The sequence below is a fragment of the Trichosurus vulpecula genome, chromosome 1 (assembly GCF_011100635.1).
Source record: "Trichosurus vulpecula isolate mTriVul1 chromosome 1, mTriVul1.pri, whole genome shotgun sequence".
NCBI lineage: Eukaryota > Metazoa > Chordata > Mammalia > Diprotodontia > Phalangeridae > Trichosurus > Trichosurus vulpecula.
This window is the reverse complement of record NC_050573.1, coordinates 551,862,986-551,877,795: the sequence shown is the minus strand read 5'-3', so window position 1 is coordinate 551,877,795 and position 14,810 is coordinate 551,862,986. Positions and strand designations below refer to the sequence as shown.

General features: G+C 39.1%; 1 protein-coding gene across 1 annotated transcript in view; it reads left to right on the top strand.

Annotated features, from left to right (window-relative positions):
* The window catches only part of IQCK (IQ motif containing K), a 149,696-nt gene that overhangs the window by 19,399 nt on the left and 115,487 nt on the right, over nucleotides 1-14,810 (top strand). The window contains exons 2-3 of the mRNA XM_036741681.1: nucleotides 6,791-6,855; nucleotides 11,910-12,048. Of these exons, the coding sequence (XP_036597576.1) occupies nucleotides 6,791-6,855; nucleotides 11,910-12,048 (204 nt within the window). The remainder of the gene's footprint in view (nucleotides 1-6,790; nucleotides 6,856-11,909; nucleotides 12,049-14,810) is intronic.

Here is a 14,810-nt window from a genome sequence, read left to right as displayed (position 1 = left end):
TTTCAAGAGTTCCCGATGAGAAGATCAGAGCTGAATAGAAAGAATAACTTTCAAAAACAAGACTCAAGAGAAGCATAAAAAGGTAAACATGAAAGTGAAATCATAAGAGATTCAATAAGGTTAAACTGTTTACATTCCTCCATGGGAAGATTATTAGGACGGTTAGAAGGAGTATACATAGACAGAGGGTATGGGTGTAAATTGACTATGATAGGATGATTTAAAAAAATTTAAAGGTGAGAAAAAGAGATGTACTCAGAGCAAAGAGAAGTAAAGTTAAGCAAAGTAAAATGGGGTAAATTATTTCACCTAAAAGAGGCATGAAAGGAAGAGTTTTTACAGTGGAAGGGAAGATGGGGTGGGGAAGTGTTGGGTAACATTTAAACCTTACTCATTGAAATTAGCTCAAAGAGAGAATAACATATATACTCAGTTGGGTGTAGAAATCTATCTTTCCCTACAGGGAAGTAGGAGGGGAGAGGGATAAGAGAAGGTGGGTAAGTGATAGAAGGGAGGGTAGATTAGGGTAGGCAGTGGTCAGAAGTAAAACAAATTTTTGAGGAGGGACAGAGAGAGAGAGACAGAGACAGACAGACATAAAGAGAGAAACAGTGGGAAATATAGGATGGAGGGAAATACACAGTTTGCAATTATAACTGTAAATGTGAATAGGATGAACTCACCCACAAAATGGAAGCAGATGGTACAATGGTTTAAAAACCAGAATCCAATAATGTGTTGTTTATAAGAAATACACTTGAAGACAGAGAGACACACACAAAGTAAAAATAAAGGGCAGGAGCATAATCTATTATGCTTTAACTGATGTGAAAGAAAAGAAAAAAAGCAGGGGTAGCAGTCATGATCTCAGACAAATCAAAAGCAAAAATAGTCTAAAAGAGGTTCTTTGATCTGCTTTTCTATTGAAAGTAACTTTAAGGGGTTTACAATCTTACTTTAATTAAGCATACATATATCATTCACTTAGTTCAGGGGAAAAAGTCAGCACCCTGATCTTCAGAGAAAACACAAGCAGAAATTATATAAACAGCAAAATAACACAAATCAGCAGACAGGCTTCTAGCTGTCTGTCTAAGCAATACATAAACAGAGAGAGAAGCACCAGCATCTGGGTTTCCAAAGCCAGGGGACTCCTTGATGGCTCCCCAGAGTCTCCCCACTCTTCCAATGAGTGAGCCCCCAAAGAAAATGCTAACCTCACAGTATATATACATTTCTTCAGGGTCAGAGCACTTCACACCTCTTGTGACCTAGTTAGCAAAAAGGTGTGGGCATTTCTACAAACAAAGGCAAGACTCTCTCAAAGGCATTGATTGCCTTAGTGCTGAGAAGCACTCCGAAACAAAAGACAACAAAGAGTCCCACTTTGCTTGCCCTTACACCCTTTAAGTAGGAGTTGACAAGGAAGACCTGGGGTCAGCCAGGTAATTGGAAAAGGTATGAGGAGCTTAATAGAAGAATGTATTTCATAGAAATGGGCAGCTAAGTGATGCAGTAGGGCCTAGAATCAGGAAGACTCATCTCCCTAAGTTCAAATCTCTCCTCAGACACTCATCAGGGTAGCTGTGTGACCCTGTTTGCCTCAGCCTCCTCATCTGTGAAATGAGCTGGAGAAGGAAATGGAAAGCCACTCCAGTATCTTTGCCAAGACATCCTAAAAGGGGTCACGAAGAGTTGGGCATGACTGAATAACAACAAATATCCTAGAAAGGGCTTGGCGTAGGGTCACAGCCTTTAAGAAGGGTAAAAGGCATGATGGCCAAACAACGAAGCCATGAGGTAACGACGAGGGGTAAAAGGAAGTTTGGGAATAATTGAGTTTGAGTCGACAGAGAGTATGGTTATATGAATAGCATCAGATCAGGCTGAAAAGGCAGCAACAGACTTGGAGAGGCCCAGGCAATCTCAGGATAGATGTCTTTTAGTTTTGAAAGCAGCAGTAATATTTTTTTTCATTTTTTTAGTTTATTTAGTTTTAGTTTTCAACATTCACTTCCATAAGATTTTGAGTTCTAAATTTTTCCCCTCCCCCCCTTCCCTCCCCTCTCTCCACGATGGCCTGCAATCTGATATAGGCTCTACATATACATTTATATTAAACGTATTTTCACATTAGTCATCTTCTAAAGAAGAATTAGAACCAATGGGAAGAACCATGAGAAAGAAGACACAACAACAAGAAGAAAAAAAGAGAGCAAACAGCGTTCTTCCATCTGCATTCAGACTCCAGAGTTCTTCCTCTGGATGTGGGCAGCATCTTCCATCATGGGCCTTTTGGAGCTGTCTTGGATCCTTGCATCGCGGAGAGGGCCAAGTCTATGAAAGTTCGTCATCGCACAGTGTTACCGTGTACGATGTTCTCCTGGTTGAAGCAGTAGTAATTTATAATCAGCATTAAATATTCAATTTTGACTTAGAAGCTTTCAAAATATACCCTTCATATAAATCCCTAGAAGTATTTCTGGGCATCTTCCCCAAATCTTTTTCCATGTTGTCTATCCCATTGATGCCTTTCCTGATCCCATCACTCCCTAGTGCCTTCCCCACTAACATTGTTACCCTATGTGTATTTTGCACATACTTATATACGTACATGCTGCTCCCTCAATAGGATGTAAGCCTCATGAGGGCAGGGACTAGTTTACTTTACTTTTATGTTTATATCCTTTATATCCCAGCACATTTCTTGCTATAGAGAAGGTGCTTAACAAATGCTTATTGGTTGATTATTAATGTCTCTTTGAGTCTTTATATTCCCCTAAATGGGGAATATATTCCAGACTTTCTTCTCTCCCTGTGTCTTCACCCGCTTCTATCTAGCAGGTGATCTTTTCCTCAACTTTACTGAGAAAATTGAATACTCCATCTTAGGTTGTTGAACCCGCTTTGGTAAGGCTTTGCAGTACAGTGGAAGAAGATTGGATTTGGAATCAGTGCACCTGGGTTCATATTGCCTTGCCATCTGTGGGAACCGAGGCAAGTCCTTTAAACTCTCTTGGCCTCAATTTCCTCATCTGTAAAGTGAGGGGGTTTTATTAGATGACCTCTAAGCTCCCTCTCAACTCTAAATCTATGATCTGCAGGTCTATGACCTTAAAATCTCTATTTTCTTTCATAGTCTCCTCTTTCTGCTCCTTAATGTCCTTGGCCTTTAAACTGTTGACCACCTTTTCCATCTTGATATTCTCTCGTGTTTTATATGCTTTGTTCTGCTCCTACTTCACTGAGCCTTCCCTTTTGATTCTTTTATTAATCATTGTTCTCCTAAGTTATACCAAAGCCTTGTTCTAGGTCACTATTCCTTCTGCTTTCTCCTTTGGCAAATTTTCTTCTTATACTTCCAACTCTCTAGGAATAACTCCAAAACCTATATCTCTGCCTCGGACCTCTCACTTATCTCCAGCCACGCAACTACCTGCATGTCTCAAATTAAATTCATTATTTCCCTTCTAAAGGTGGTAACGTAGAACTTGTGCTAAATTTAAAATCAGAGGAACTGGATTCAAATCCTGACTCTGCTACTCTTTGCCTTCGAACAAGTCCTCTTTGCCACTTTGGACCTCAGTTTTCTCGTAAGTAAAATGAAGGGTTTGGCCTAGGTAAGGTATAAAGTCCATGATCCTATAAGCCCTCTGTATCACTTCCCTGTTTCTGTTGATAATATCATCTTCTTGCTTTCATTGCCAGTGCTCTAATTCAGATCTCTTACTTATACTATTATGATAGCTTTCTACCAGGTCCTCCCATCTTTCTTCTCCCCAGTCTTCATAATCTAAACTTCTTCATGCATTGGTCTGACCATGCCACTCTCTTGCTAAAAGACTTTTAGTTTCACCTGTTGTCTCCTGAACAGTACTTAGCCTGGTATTCAAGTCCCACCATAATACAACTCCAATCTACCTTTTCCAGATTAATTTGATTTACTCATTGTACACTCTAGCCAGTTTTGGGCTGTTTGCTGAGCCCATCCCACCTTCGCTTGCTTCTGTCTGTGAACATCTTCTCTCATTCCTGAAATAAATTTATAGTCTGTCAATGCCCAGTTCTAGAAATACCTCTTCACTGATATATTTACTGATCCTGCAAGCTACAAGTTATTCCTCCACACTTTATAATTTGCTTTCTCTATGTTAAGAGACTTGACCAACATTATATGGTTAATTAATGGCAGAGTTTAGATTAGAACTCAGGTCTTTCGGTTTTCAGTCCATTACTTTTTTAAAAAAATAAATTTAACATTTTTTTTTATTATTTACTTCACAGACATTATTAACATGAATGATTCATATATGAAGAAGAACAGAAAAGAGAATTATATATGAAACTATGAATATCCTGGCATGCTTTTTTTTAAGTATATAATACATTCCAGCATGTTAATTTTAGATCTGTGTTATTTTGCTGTCTTCCTCTGAACTTCCATACTCTTCTATGTATTTTTTAAATGCTTCAATAACCATATTTTTGTTCTTTCTTTTATATCTTTATTGCTCCTTCTCATTCCTCCAGATCTGTTCCCTCTTATATTAAAACACCACCATGACCAGCAGCAGCAGCAACAACAAAGCCTCCTTTGTGACAAATAAGCATAGTCAAGCAAAACAAATCCATACGTAGACTTTATGCAAAATTGTGTATATTATTCTGCATATTTTGAGTTGTTGTTGGCTACTGTATTGATCAGTGTCCTTAAGTCTTCCAAAATTGCTTTTCTTTACAATGTCATAGTCACTGTATATATTATTTTCTTGTTTCTACTCATTAATCTCTGTATCAATTCATATGTCATCCCATGTTTCTCCAAATCCATATTTTTCCTCAATAATATTTTATTATATCAAAGGTTTGTAACTTTTTTTGTGTGTCATGGTTCTAATTTAACAGTCTAGGGAAACCTATGGACCCCTTTCAGAATAATAATTTTTAAAAACTCATAATCAAAGAAAATGCTAAATTTAAGTTAGAGGTTGAAAATAAAGATGCAGTTTTTTCCCATCCAAGTTTACAGACTCCTTGAAACCTAATATGCACTTCTATGATATTTTTGGAGTGTTCATTGCTTTTTCATATATTCATTTTATATCTTGTGCAAAAGTTATTTGAGTTTATATTTTAATCCCTTATTAGATTATAAGCTTCTTAATTGCAAGGACACTGGTTTCTTTGTTTTTTCATTTTTATGCACTCAATGCCCAGCACAGTATTTTGCATATAGTAAACACTTCATAAATGACTGTTGAATTGGATTAAATTGAAATTAAATTATACCCATATCTTAAAGCACAGTGCAAATGCTTCTTCTTCCATGAGGACTTCTCCGATCCCAGGAATCAGTATGATTCTTTTTTTTAATGAACTTAACAAATAAAAAAAATATATACATATATATGTGTGTGTATATATATATACATATATATATGTATATATATACATATATATGTATATATATAAAACATATATACAAACAACATAAGAAGAAGATGTATATGAAACTGTGCTCCTATTACATTCAGTTTTTTTTTTAAATGTGTATTATTTTCAACATGATAATATCAAAACAGGCATGCTTGGCTGACTTCCATTCTAAATTTTCTTCTGTTTCCTTGCATATTTTTAACGTTTTGTTGAAGCTCTTTTTTTTTTCATCACTATTAATACCTACCCATGTACTGTCCTCCTCATCTTCCTCCCAAGTAAAAGCCCTCCCTTGTAATAAACAGGTATGGTCAAAACAAATTCATGCGTTGTTCATGTCTGAAAATGTGTGCAGGATTATCCTGTATTTTCTCAGAGTTTACATAAGACTTTGCATTTCTTTTATGTACTTATTATGTATTATTTTGCATTATAGTTACTTTTTTTTGTATTGCCCTACTACTCCAAATGGGGGAGGGGAGGGGTGTCACAAAGAGTCAGACAGGACTGAACTACTAAACAGTGAGACCATAATGTAAATGCAGTAGGGGAGGGTTTGTGTTTTAGCTAAACTGAGTATGTCCCCGGGATAAGTATGGTGCTCTCCACCTCGTAGGCACTTATAAACCTGTTTGATGGATTTATCTGAGGATTTATTTTTTTAGAGAGGAATTATTTTTTGAAAGATGTCTTGTGTGTTTCAAGGAATGAAAATCAAGAGACCTGGTTTCTAGCCAAGGCCCTGCTGTTAACTAGCTATATGGCCCTTAGCAAGTCCTTTGATATCTATGGGCCTCAGTTTCCTTATCTGTAAGATGGTGGGGTTGTATTAGATGATTCTACATCAATAAATAATCAAGTATTTATTAAATACCTCTTATGAACCAGGCACTATATTATGCACTGAGGATATAAGAATAAAAAAGTAGCATAATGCCTCCTTGAAATGAGGTTTGTTCTTTGATTTCCCAGTCACTTGCCAGTGATAGCCTTCTCCTTACTCATCTCAGAATCTGCTGCCATCCTCTAGCCTTTCTCTGTTTTCTGCAAATTCCCATTCAGAGGGGAGAGGAGCGTAGCTTCCCAGTCAGCATTACTCCCCATTGCTCCCCACCCATCCTCCACACACATTCATTGCCTGCACTGTCACTCCTCCTCCCCATGGCTAAAGATCAAAAGATTGTGGGGGTAAATTGAAAGTAGCTTTAATTAAGCTCAAATTTGTGATAAATAGGTTTTGTCATTTTTTAAAAATCACCAACCAAAGTTTGAAATAACTTCTCAAAGGGCATTAGAGTATGAATGCCTTTGCCAAAACATATTTGGGCTTTGCTGTTATGTTTTCCCTTTTTAGAATATGAAGCTGAGCAGCCTCCCTTTCCAGAAGGGTATAAAGTAAAACAACAGCCTGTGATTACTGTGAGTATTACTCAGTCTCCGGACTTTCACTAACAGTTTTTTGATTGAAGAGGCAGTATGACCTTTTTTATGGCACTAATCATACTAAAATTATACACTAGCAACTTGAGAATTTTTGAGAATTTTCTTGAAATTTGAGAATTCTCTTAACAATTGTTCTATCACAAAGGAAGAAGTTACTCTTTAATACTTGTAGCCTAAATTATTAACAAAAACATACCTTATACTACAGGCTTGTGACATGTTTAGAAATGCTTTAACTCTTCTATGCCATTAAAGTCGATTTAGCAAGTGGACTCTTTTGGGGAATCGGATCTACCCAACTTCATTCAAGAGCATGTACAGTTTGTTTGTAATGCATATATTGTGAGAAATACAAGATGAGTAAACCATGGTCCCAAGCCTTCAAGGAACTTACAGTATGAATAACTCTTTGAAAGTAAGAAAGTAGGAGGGGTGATGTAAGGCATCACCTACATAAATTATAACTAACTTCCTTGCTGGAGCTACCCTCCCACATTCTCCTTTCATAGTGTCCTCACGGTGGAAAAGCAGTGTGTTGAAGTTGGAAAAGAACAAAAGTTTGGAGACCTGACTCTTTATCTCTTTCTGTTACTAATTTGCTGTATTACTTTGGTGCTACTTAACACCTCTGGGCCTCAGTTTCCACATCTGTAAAAAGAGAGAGCTGGATGATCTCTAAGGTTCTTTCCAGCTCTAACATTCTAAGGCAAATCCCCAGTAAGCAGATTTTATTTAGTTTAACTGAAATAATAAACTCCCTTTAAAATAAAAGGCTCTGTAACGTTCCACACTTTGCTTAGTGTGTCTTTTATTTAAACTTTACCTTGCTTTGTTATCTTTCCCTGCACTTTTGTCTAATAAGAAAACCTAGAAAAGTAGATTGAGACATGTGTGGTAGCTGGGCCAGATTTTGTACTCAAAGAGAAATGTCCAAGTCCTCCTTTATTGAGTATGTAGAGGGTGTGTCTAGGAGGAGCATAGTCAAGGTAAAGAAGTTAACTAGGCCTTTGTTTTGGCATGGTAGATGTCCTCTAACACAAAGGGGCAAGCAGCCACATTTGAGATTTTGGTTCTGGCGTTGATGGTGTATGAATTTTCGTTGCTACCCCATGGACACCAAATTAAGGCTAACTGATTTTTACACTAATTTAGATTATTAGTTTCAGAACCCTTGAGCTATATTCCCTGGGCATACTAGGCCTTTAAGTAGGGGAACTAGGGAGAGGGAGAGAAGCCAAGCTGAGAGACACATATGAGAAGGGCTCTAGGGACTTGGACTCTCTTCCATTGAGGGGAAGCCTATGCATCTTCCAGGCCTCAACCAAGAGCCATGTAGCACCACAAGAGGAGTCGTGCACAGAAAAGGCAATGATTGGAGGTAGTGGCAGAACAGTGGAGTAATTCCAGACAAGCAGAGGAATTCCTTACTTTATAAGCCTCAGAAGAATTCCAAGTCAGCACTGAGTTCCTAATCCAAGATTCCTAGAGAAGATAAGGAGTTCCTGAACAATATTGAGTTATAGGACTAAGTCTCCTAGAGAGAGGAGGTGAAAATCTAGACAATGGCTAATTCCTAGAGCCATCAGGAGAATTCCTGGATAAAAAGAGGCCTAGGAGCAATAAGGAAGAGAGCCACGATGTAGAAGAGCAAAATTTGCACTTTATTAGTCCTGCGTTGTGTGGACTGTACAGGTCTCTGAGAAGGGGTTTGACTCTAGTAACCTGAACTGCTTTTTTCTTTGGGGGAAGGTGAGTGTAAAGCTAGGGTAATCCTTTGGAGACTGTGGAACCCCACCAAAGAGGAAAGTGGAATTGTTCTGTTTATGGGTTCTGGGTTTATTTACATGGGTTAGGTTCAATCTTGGGGGCTTCTAAGTATTCTCTTTTTTTGCCTTATTCTTCCACTGGGAACATCAGAATTTGTCTTGTGTCTTGGTCTCTTCAGAAGGTATAAAGGGCTCTCAGTGATCATGAAAACACCCAAACAATACATCGAATACAAGACTGGCTCTTTTTAGTCTGACAGAATTTCAAAATAGAAGAGCTAACAGGAATAGTCAAGACAATTTCCCTTTCCTCTTTCCCTCAAAGATTACTTTGGAGGTAAAGCTCTCCCAGAAAAGGAAAGCTTGAGGAGGCACTTGGAAAATTCTGGGCCACAGGTTATAGATAACGTTATTCAACATATTTCTTGTACGACTTAACTGAAGTTTCCTTGGTTGTATTTTACCTCAGATGCACCTGTTTTTCTTTTGTTTGGTAGATGTATATACATTTGTCTTTGGGGAATGCATGCAGTGTCACCTGGTTTATTGGTTGGTCAGAAAACTATGTCAGGAATGTGTACCTAAGTTTGAGGTAACAAGGCATCCAAATGGAAATGGAAATGTGCAACAAGCTAACTACCTTCTGGTAGATAGGTGATGCACTGAGAGTACAAATTTACATATGTGTGTGTGTATATATATGTGTATTTATACATATACATTCATGGCTAATGTGGGAATTTGTTTTGCTTGTTTATACATATTTTTTATAAGTATTTCTTTTTTTATTGGGAGAAAAAGAAGATAGATTTTTGTAATTAAAAAAATTAATTTAGAAAATAAATCCACATCCAACAGTTAAAGATAAGGAATTGGTGTTTGGGAAAGATGTAAATTTGGCAGTCATCACTGTATAAGTGACTGCTGAAACCCCAAAAATAGATGAACTCTTTGAATTTATCAAGAAGAGAAGGCCAAGGCCAAGTCTTGCCAACCTTCTTAAGAGAGCAGGTGGAAAAAGGGGAGTTAACAGAGGAAAAGAGAAGGAAGTGGTCAGTGAGGTACATAGGGAGAGACCAAATGGTCTGGGTGTTGTAGAAGCCAAATAAAGACAATTTCAAGAGGGAGTGGGTGAGGTTAAGTGTATCACATGTAGCAGAAAGTCAAGGAGAATAAGGATAGTGAAGAGGCCGTGAAATTTGGTAAATAGTAATTCATTAGTGATACTATAACATCAGTTTCATCAGAGTGATAGGGATGCTGGGCACATCAGGTCTTTAGCAAGGCTCGAAGGGCTTTCAGAAGCTTGTTACTACCCCGAGGCTGCCTATTCCACTTTTGGACAGTTTTAATTGTTACATTTTTCCTCATGCTGAAAATTAATCTGCTTCTCCTACCCATTTCTCCTAGTTGTGCATCCACACGTCAGCCTTTCATAGAGTTAAGCATATCCCTCTCTACATCTCTCTCCTATAGGACAGCTCCTGCTCCTTTAATCAATCGACGTGGCATCTCTACACATTCCCTTAATTCCATCTTTCCTCATCTCTCACCCCACTTTGGTGCTATCTCATCTCCTGTTTGGACTATTGCAGTAGTCTGCTGCTCTGTCTCCCTGCCTTGAGTCTCTCCACTCCAGTCCAGCTTCCACACCTTTTCCTATCACTTCCCTAGTTGGTTGTCTCCAGGATCAGATATCAGTAATGCCTTCTAGCCCTTTACAGTGCAGTTAAATTTACCCTTCCAGCCGTACATCACATTAGTTCCCTTCATGCGCACTGTTGTACAGCAGATCTGGCCTGTTTGCTCTTCCTACATGGGACTCCCATCCCTAAGCCTGCGCCCAGAGTGTACCTCATCCCCACCATGAGCCCCCTCCTCACCTCCTCCTATGGTTGTGCTTAGTTTTCTTCTTCTTTTTGTGGGGGGGGGGAAGGGCAATTGGGGTTAAGTGACTTGCCCAAGGTCACACAGCTAGTACATGTGTCAAGTGTCTGAACTCAGGTCCTCCTGACTCCAGGGCTGGTGCTCTCCTCACTGTGCCACCCATCTGCCCCCTACTCTTAGTTTCTTTGAGGCTCCATTCATGAACCATCTTCTGCATGAAGTTTTTCCTCATCCTTCTCCAGCTCCTAGCCCCTTCTGCTAAGATTGTTGTCATTCAGTCGTTTTAGTCATATCTGCAGGGAATTGTAGGAGTGGAACAGTGTCTCTATTGTCCGACTCTGTCCATGTGTTGATTAGTTTTGGTGAATGCTTTTTTCCCTCTTTTATTCTTTGTTACAAGGGGTGATACTCTGTGGAGGAGAAATATTTGGAGATGAAGGTGATAAAAACAAAAGATACCCATTAAATGTTTTAAAAAGAATTTTCCTCTTGAAAACTTGTCATTTTTTCTGAAGTGACTTTTCCTTTAGAGCTCCAAGTTATGGGATTCTCCCTGTATTTTTCCAAACCCTTTGATACCTGGCTTTTTTCTCCTCTATTACAAATCCTAAAATGGAGTGGACATTTTGCTGCAAGATTCCCATAATTTCTATTTCAGCAACCAGTTTTTCTTTATTGGTAAAAATCAGCTCCAGAAGAGTGGTTTCCCTTGTCACTTCTTCCACCTTTTGAAGGAAAGCTAAGAGAAATTAGCTACTCTGCTTTTGGCAGAGAAAAAAATCCAACAAGTGTTGAGATAGTTGATGTCCCCCATCTCTCTAGATTATGTCTGCATGCTAACTGATGATCTGTTCCCCGTATTCCGTATCTAGTCCCTCTTTCTGCTCCGGTGATGTGTAATCTATTTGGGTGTTAATGTTGCTTTCCTTTTCTGCCTCTGTTGGTCTTCATTGTGTTCTCACCCTATTTCCTGGATGTTGTGATAAGTATGCCTTCTTAGTATTCAGTACTTGCTCATAACCACACAACTAATATAATTGGAGTCAGGATGGGAACACAGATCTTCTGATTGCAATTACAGCTCTCTTTATATAAGTATCTGATGGCCTTTTTATGGCATACTCAATGGTAGCATCTTTGCACATATATGAGATAGGAACTGTATCTATGGTGTCATTAATATAAGGAATTTCATACTACATGGCCTTTTTTAATTTTGGAAGGTATAAAATTGCTTATGATTTAAATACCATTGTAATCATTACAAAAAATATTGCAGCATCTAGGTCACCAGAAAGACTTTTAATCTTGAGTTCTGTGTGATTCATAAAGGAAAACCAAATCATTTATACCATTTCTGTAAACTGATTTTTAAAGGTTTCTGCTCCTTTGGAGGCAACGGTTTTCCCAGGTTTAAGTCCAGAACACTTTTTTCAAGTTACTCCAAATTATGCCATTGTCCAAGATATACCTTGTGCAGCACCTGAAGCTCCAGACGTCTTTGACCCCAAAACATGTAAGTAAGAGAATAAGGAAGTCTCCTTTCTGGTTTCTTTTTGACATTACCATAGAGCATTAGGTGGGTACTCTTGGGGAAAAAAATCAAATGAAGGTCACATGAGTTAAGAAAGAGACTTAGATTATTTTTAATTTTTAAAGAGGAAAAATATTTCACTTCTTTTTAAAGTTGTACTTCAGTACTTCAAAGGTACGTGATTTTATTGTTTCAGACTTTATGTCCACTCATGCTGATTGATTCTTACCCCTCCTCATCCTCACAGACTTCTTGATGCACTGCTGTGGCTGAAAAATGCATTCATATATTCTGGCAATGAGTCTCTCTGAACTTCACTGTTCTTAGAAGACATACCCATAGCCAGTTGGGCCCATCTATAACTTTCCGGCTTGGCAGATCCCACCAGAAATTGTGCTGTGCTAGCATAGCCTTTAAGAGTCCTGGGTCGCATCCATACCAAGAGAGAGCAGCAGAATAGGTCATTAGAGATGGCTTCTTAGGTGGAGAAAAGCTTAGCTTAAAAAATGATGTTCTTTATTTGTTGTATTTACTCAATGAACATGACAAATAACACATAGCTGCCTTATAAATATTTACGAAATTGATTGTGCGTATGCACATGCATACTTCAGTGGCATATGATAGGCAGTTAAATAAGTAAGGGAGGTGGGAAGCAAAGAGGAAGAATGATAGAAGATGTACAAAGACCCTGAGAAAGAGACACATGGGCTGGGTGACTCAGGAGGTTTTAGGATAAGTACCTTTTCTTCTCTCTGTTGTTCACTTGGTTGCTAGGCATCAGTGGTTTTCGGCGGGGGCGGGGGGGGGATTTGTCTTGTTTTTATCTTAATTAAATTTTTTTTCAATTTTCAAGCATTTATTTCTTCTTTCTTCCACCCACCCCTTACTGGAGAAAGAAAAAGGAAAACCCTTATAACAAATACACAAGCAAAATTAATAATCAGAATTTATTAATCATGGTCATCAATGTTATTATCTATTATCCTAAGCTTTGAAATATTGTTGCACTTTCTAACAATTTCTGTGCTTTTACACATCAAATTTATGCAGCTACAAACAATTGGAAAAGTTTTTTAGTGCCAAGGTCCAGCAGTGTACTTTATAGCTATTATCTGTGGACCAGGCAGCTAAGTGTAGAAAGACTCATCAGCAGGTTGGCTGCTGGATAATAAAATTTTTGGCCACAGCCATTCTCAGAGGTCATCTCTGAAGTTACATAAAGATTGTGATCTGGGACAATGGAGGGACTCAGTCACACCATTGAAAGCACGAATCTTTGAGTCCTTAAGCGTACATATAGTAATACATATGTAATTATTTCTATGCTGGAAAATTCTTTTTTTCCTTTTTAAAATTCAAGATTTATTTTTCAAACAAAAGTCCATTTTCCTATGAAAAAAATCTGAGGCTTTGGATTTTATTACTTAGTTTTTACAATCTTATTTCAGAATTTTGGCAGTTACTAGTCAATTTATTAACTCTATGCCTTGAAACCTCTGTTAGCAAAAGCTACTTAATAATTAGTCATTAACAAGTATTAAGCCATATGCTAGACTCTAAGGATATAAATATGGTGAATAAATTCCCTCTGACGGAGGACTAACAGTCTACTAGGGAAGAAAAACAAATACATGTATAAGTATATATAGAATAAACATGAGGAGAACAAATGCAAACAAATACAAAGTAGCTAATACGAGGTAGTTTGAGAGGAGAGGGCCCGAGCAATTGAGTCTATCAGATAGAATGTGTAGAAGGTGGTGCTTGAGATGCATAGTGAAGTAAAAGATGGGGTTCTATGAGGCCAACTGGAGGGGTTGCCTTCCAAGCATGGAGGATAGCCAGTACAAAAGCATGTAAGGTCGGGTCAGGCTTGGAATGTCCCTGTTGTGGGTGAAGAACAGAGGGAAGACCAGTTTGGTTGGATAACAGAGGGCAGGAAGGGGGATTGAAGTCCCATGAAACGGTAACAGTAGGTTGGGATTACCTTTGTGAAGGGCATTACAAACTAAAGGGGGGGGGGGCAAGCCAAGATGGCGGCCAGAAAGCAGGGACTTGTGTGAGCTCCCTGCCAGGTCCCTCCAAAAACCTATATAAATGGCTTTGAACCAGTTCTAGAACTGCAGAACCCACAAAATAGCAGAGGGAAGCAGGGCTCCAGCCCAGGACAGCCTGGATGGTCACTGGGTGAGGTCTATCACGCACGGAGCTGGGAGTGGAGGGGAGCGAAATCCAGCATGGGTGGTAGCAGGACCAACCAGACCAGGAGCTGGGCGGAGCATGCCCTAGCACCCTGAATCATTGAGCTGCAGCAGTTACCAGACTTCTCAACCCACAAACACCAAAGACAACAGAGAAGGTTAGTGGGAAAAGCTGCTGGGGACAGAGTGAAAGAAGGAGTTTGCCGTTCGGCCACAGCCCCAGGGGCAGCAGAGGTGGGGCAGCTACAGAACTACAGCTGCAGTTGCTTCCAGCCCCAGGCCCACCCAGTGGGAGGAATTAAGTGGCGCATCAGAGCAGGAGTGCACAGCCTGCTGAAGATCTAAGTCCAGTCCGGGTTGGGGGTTCTTGGGGAAGGAGGAGTGCTGGTGTGGCAGAGCTAGCGCATCCCCGCAAGCTTGGAACATAGAACTCTTCACTCTACAAGTAGTCATACCCCGCTGAAAAACTCAAGGGTCAAGTAAGTTGGCTGGGAACATGGCCAGGCAGCGAAAACGTACCCAGATTCAGTCTCAGACTCT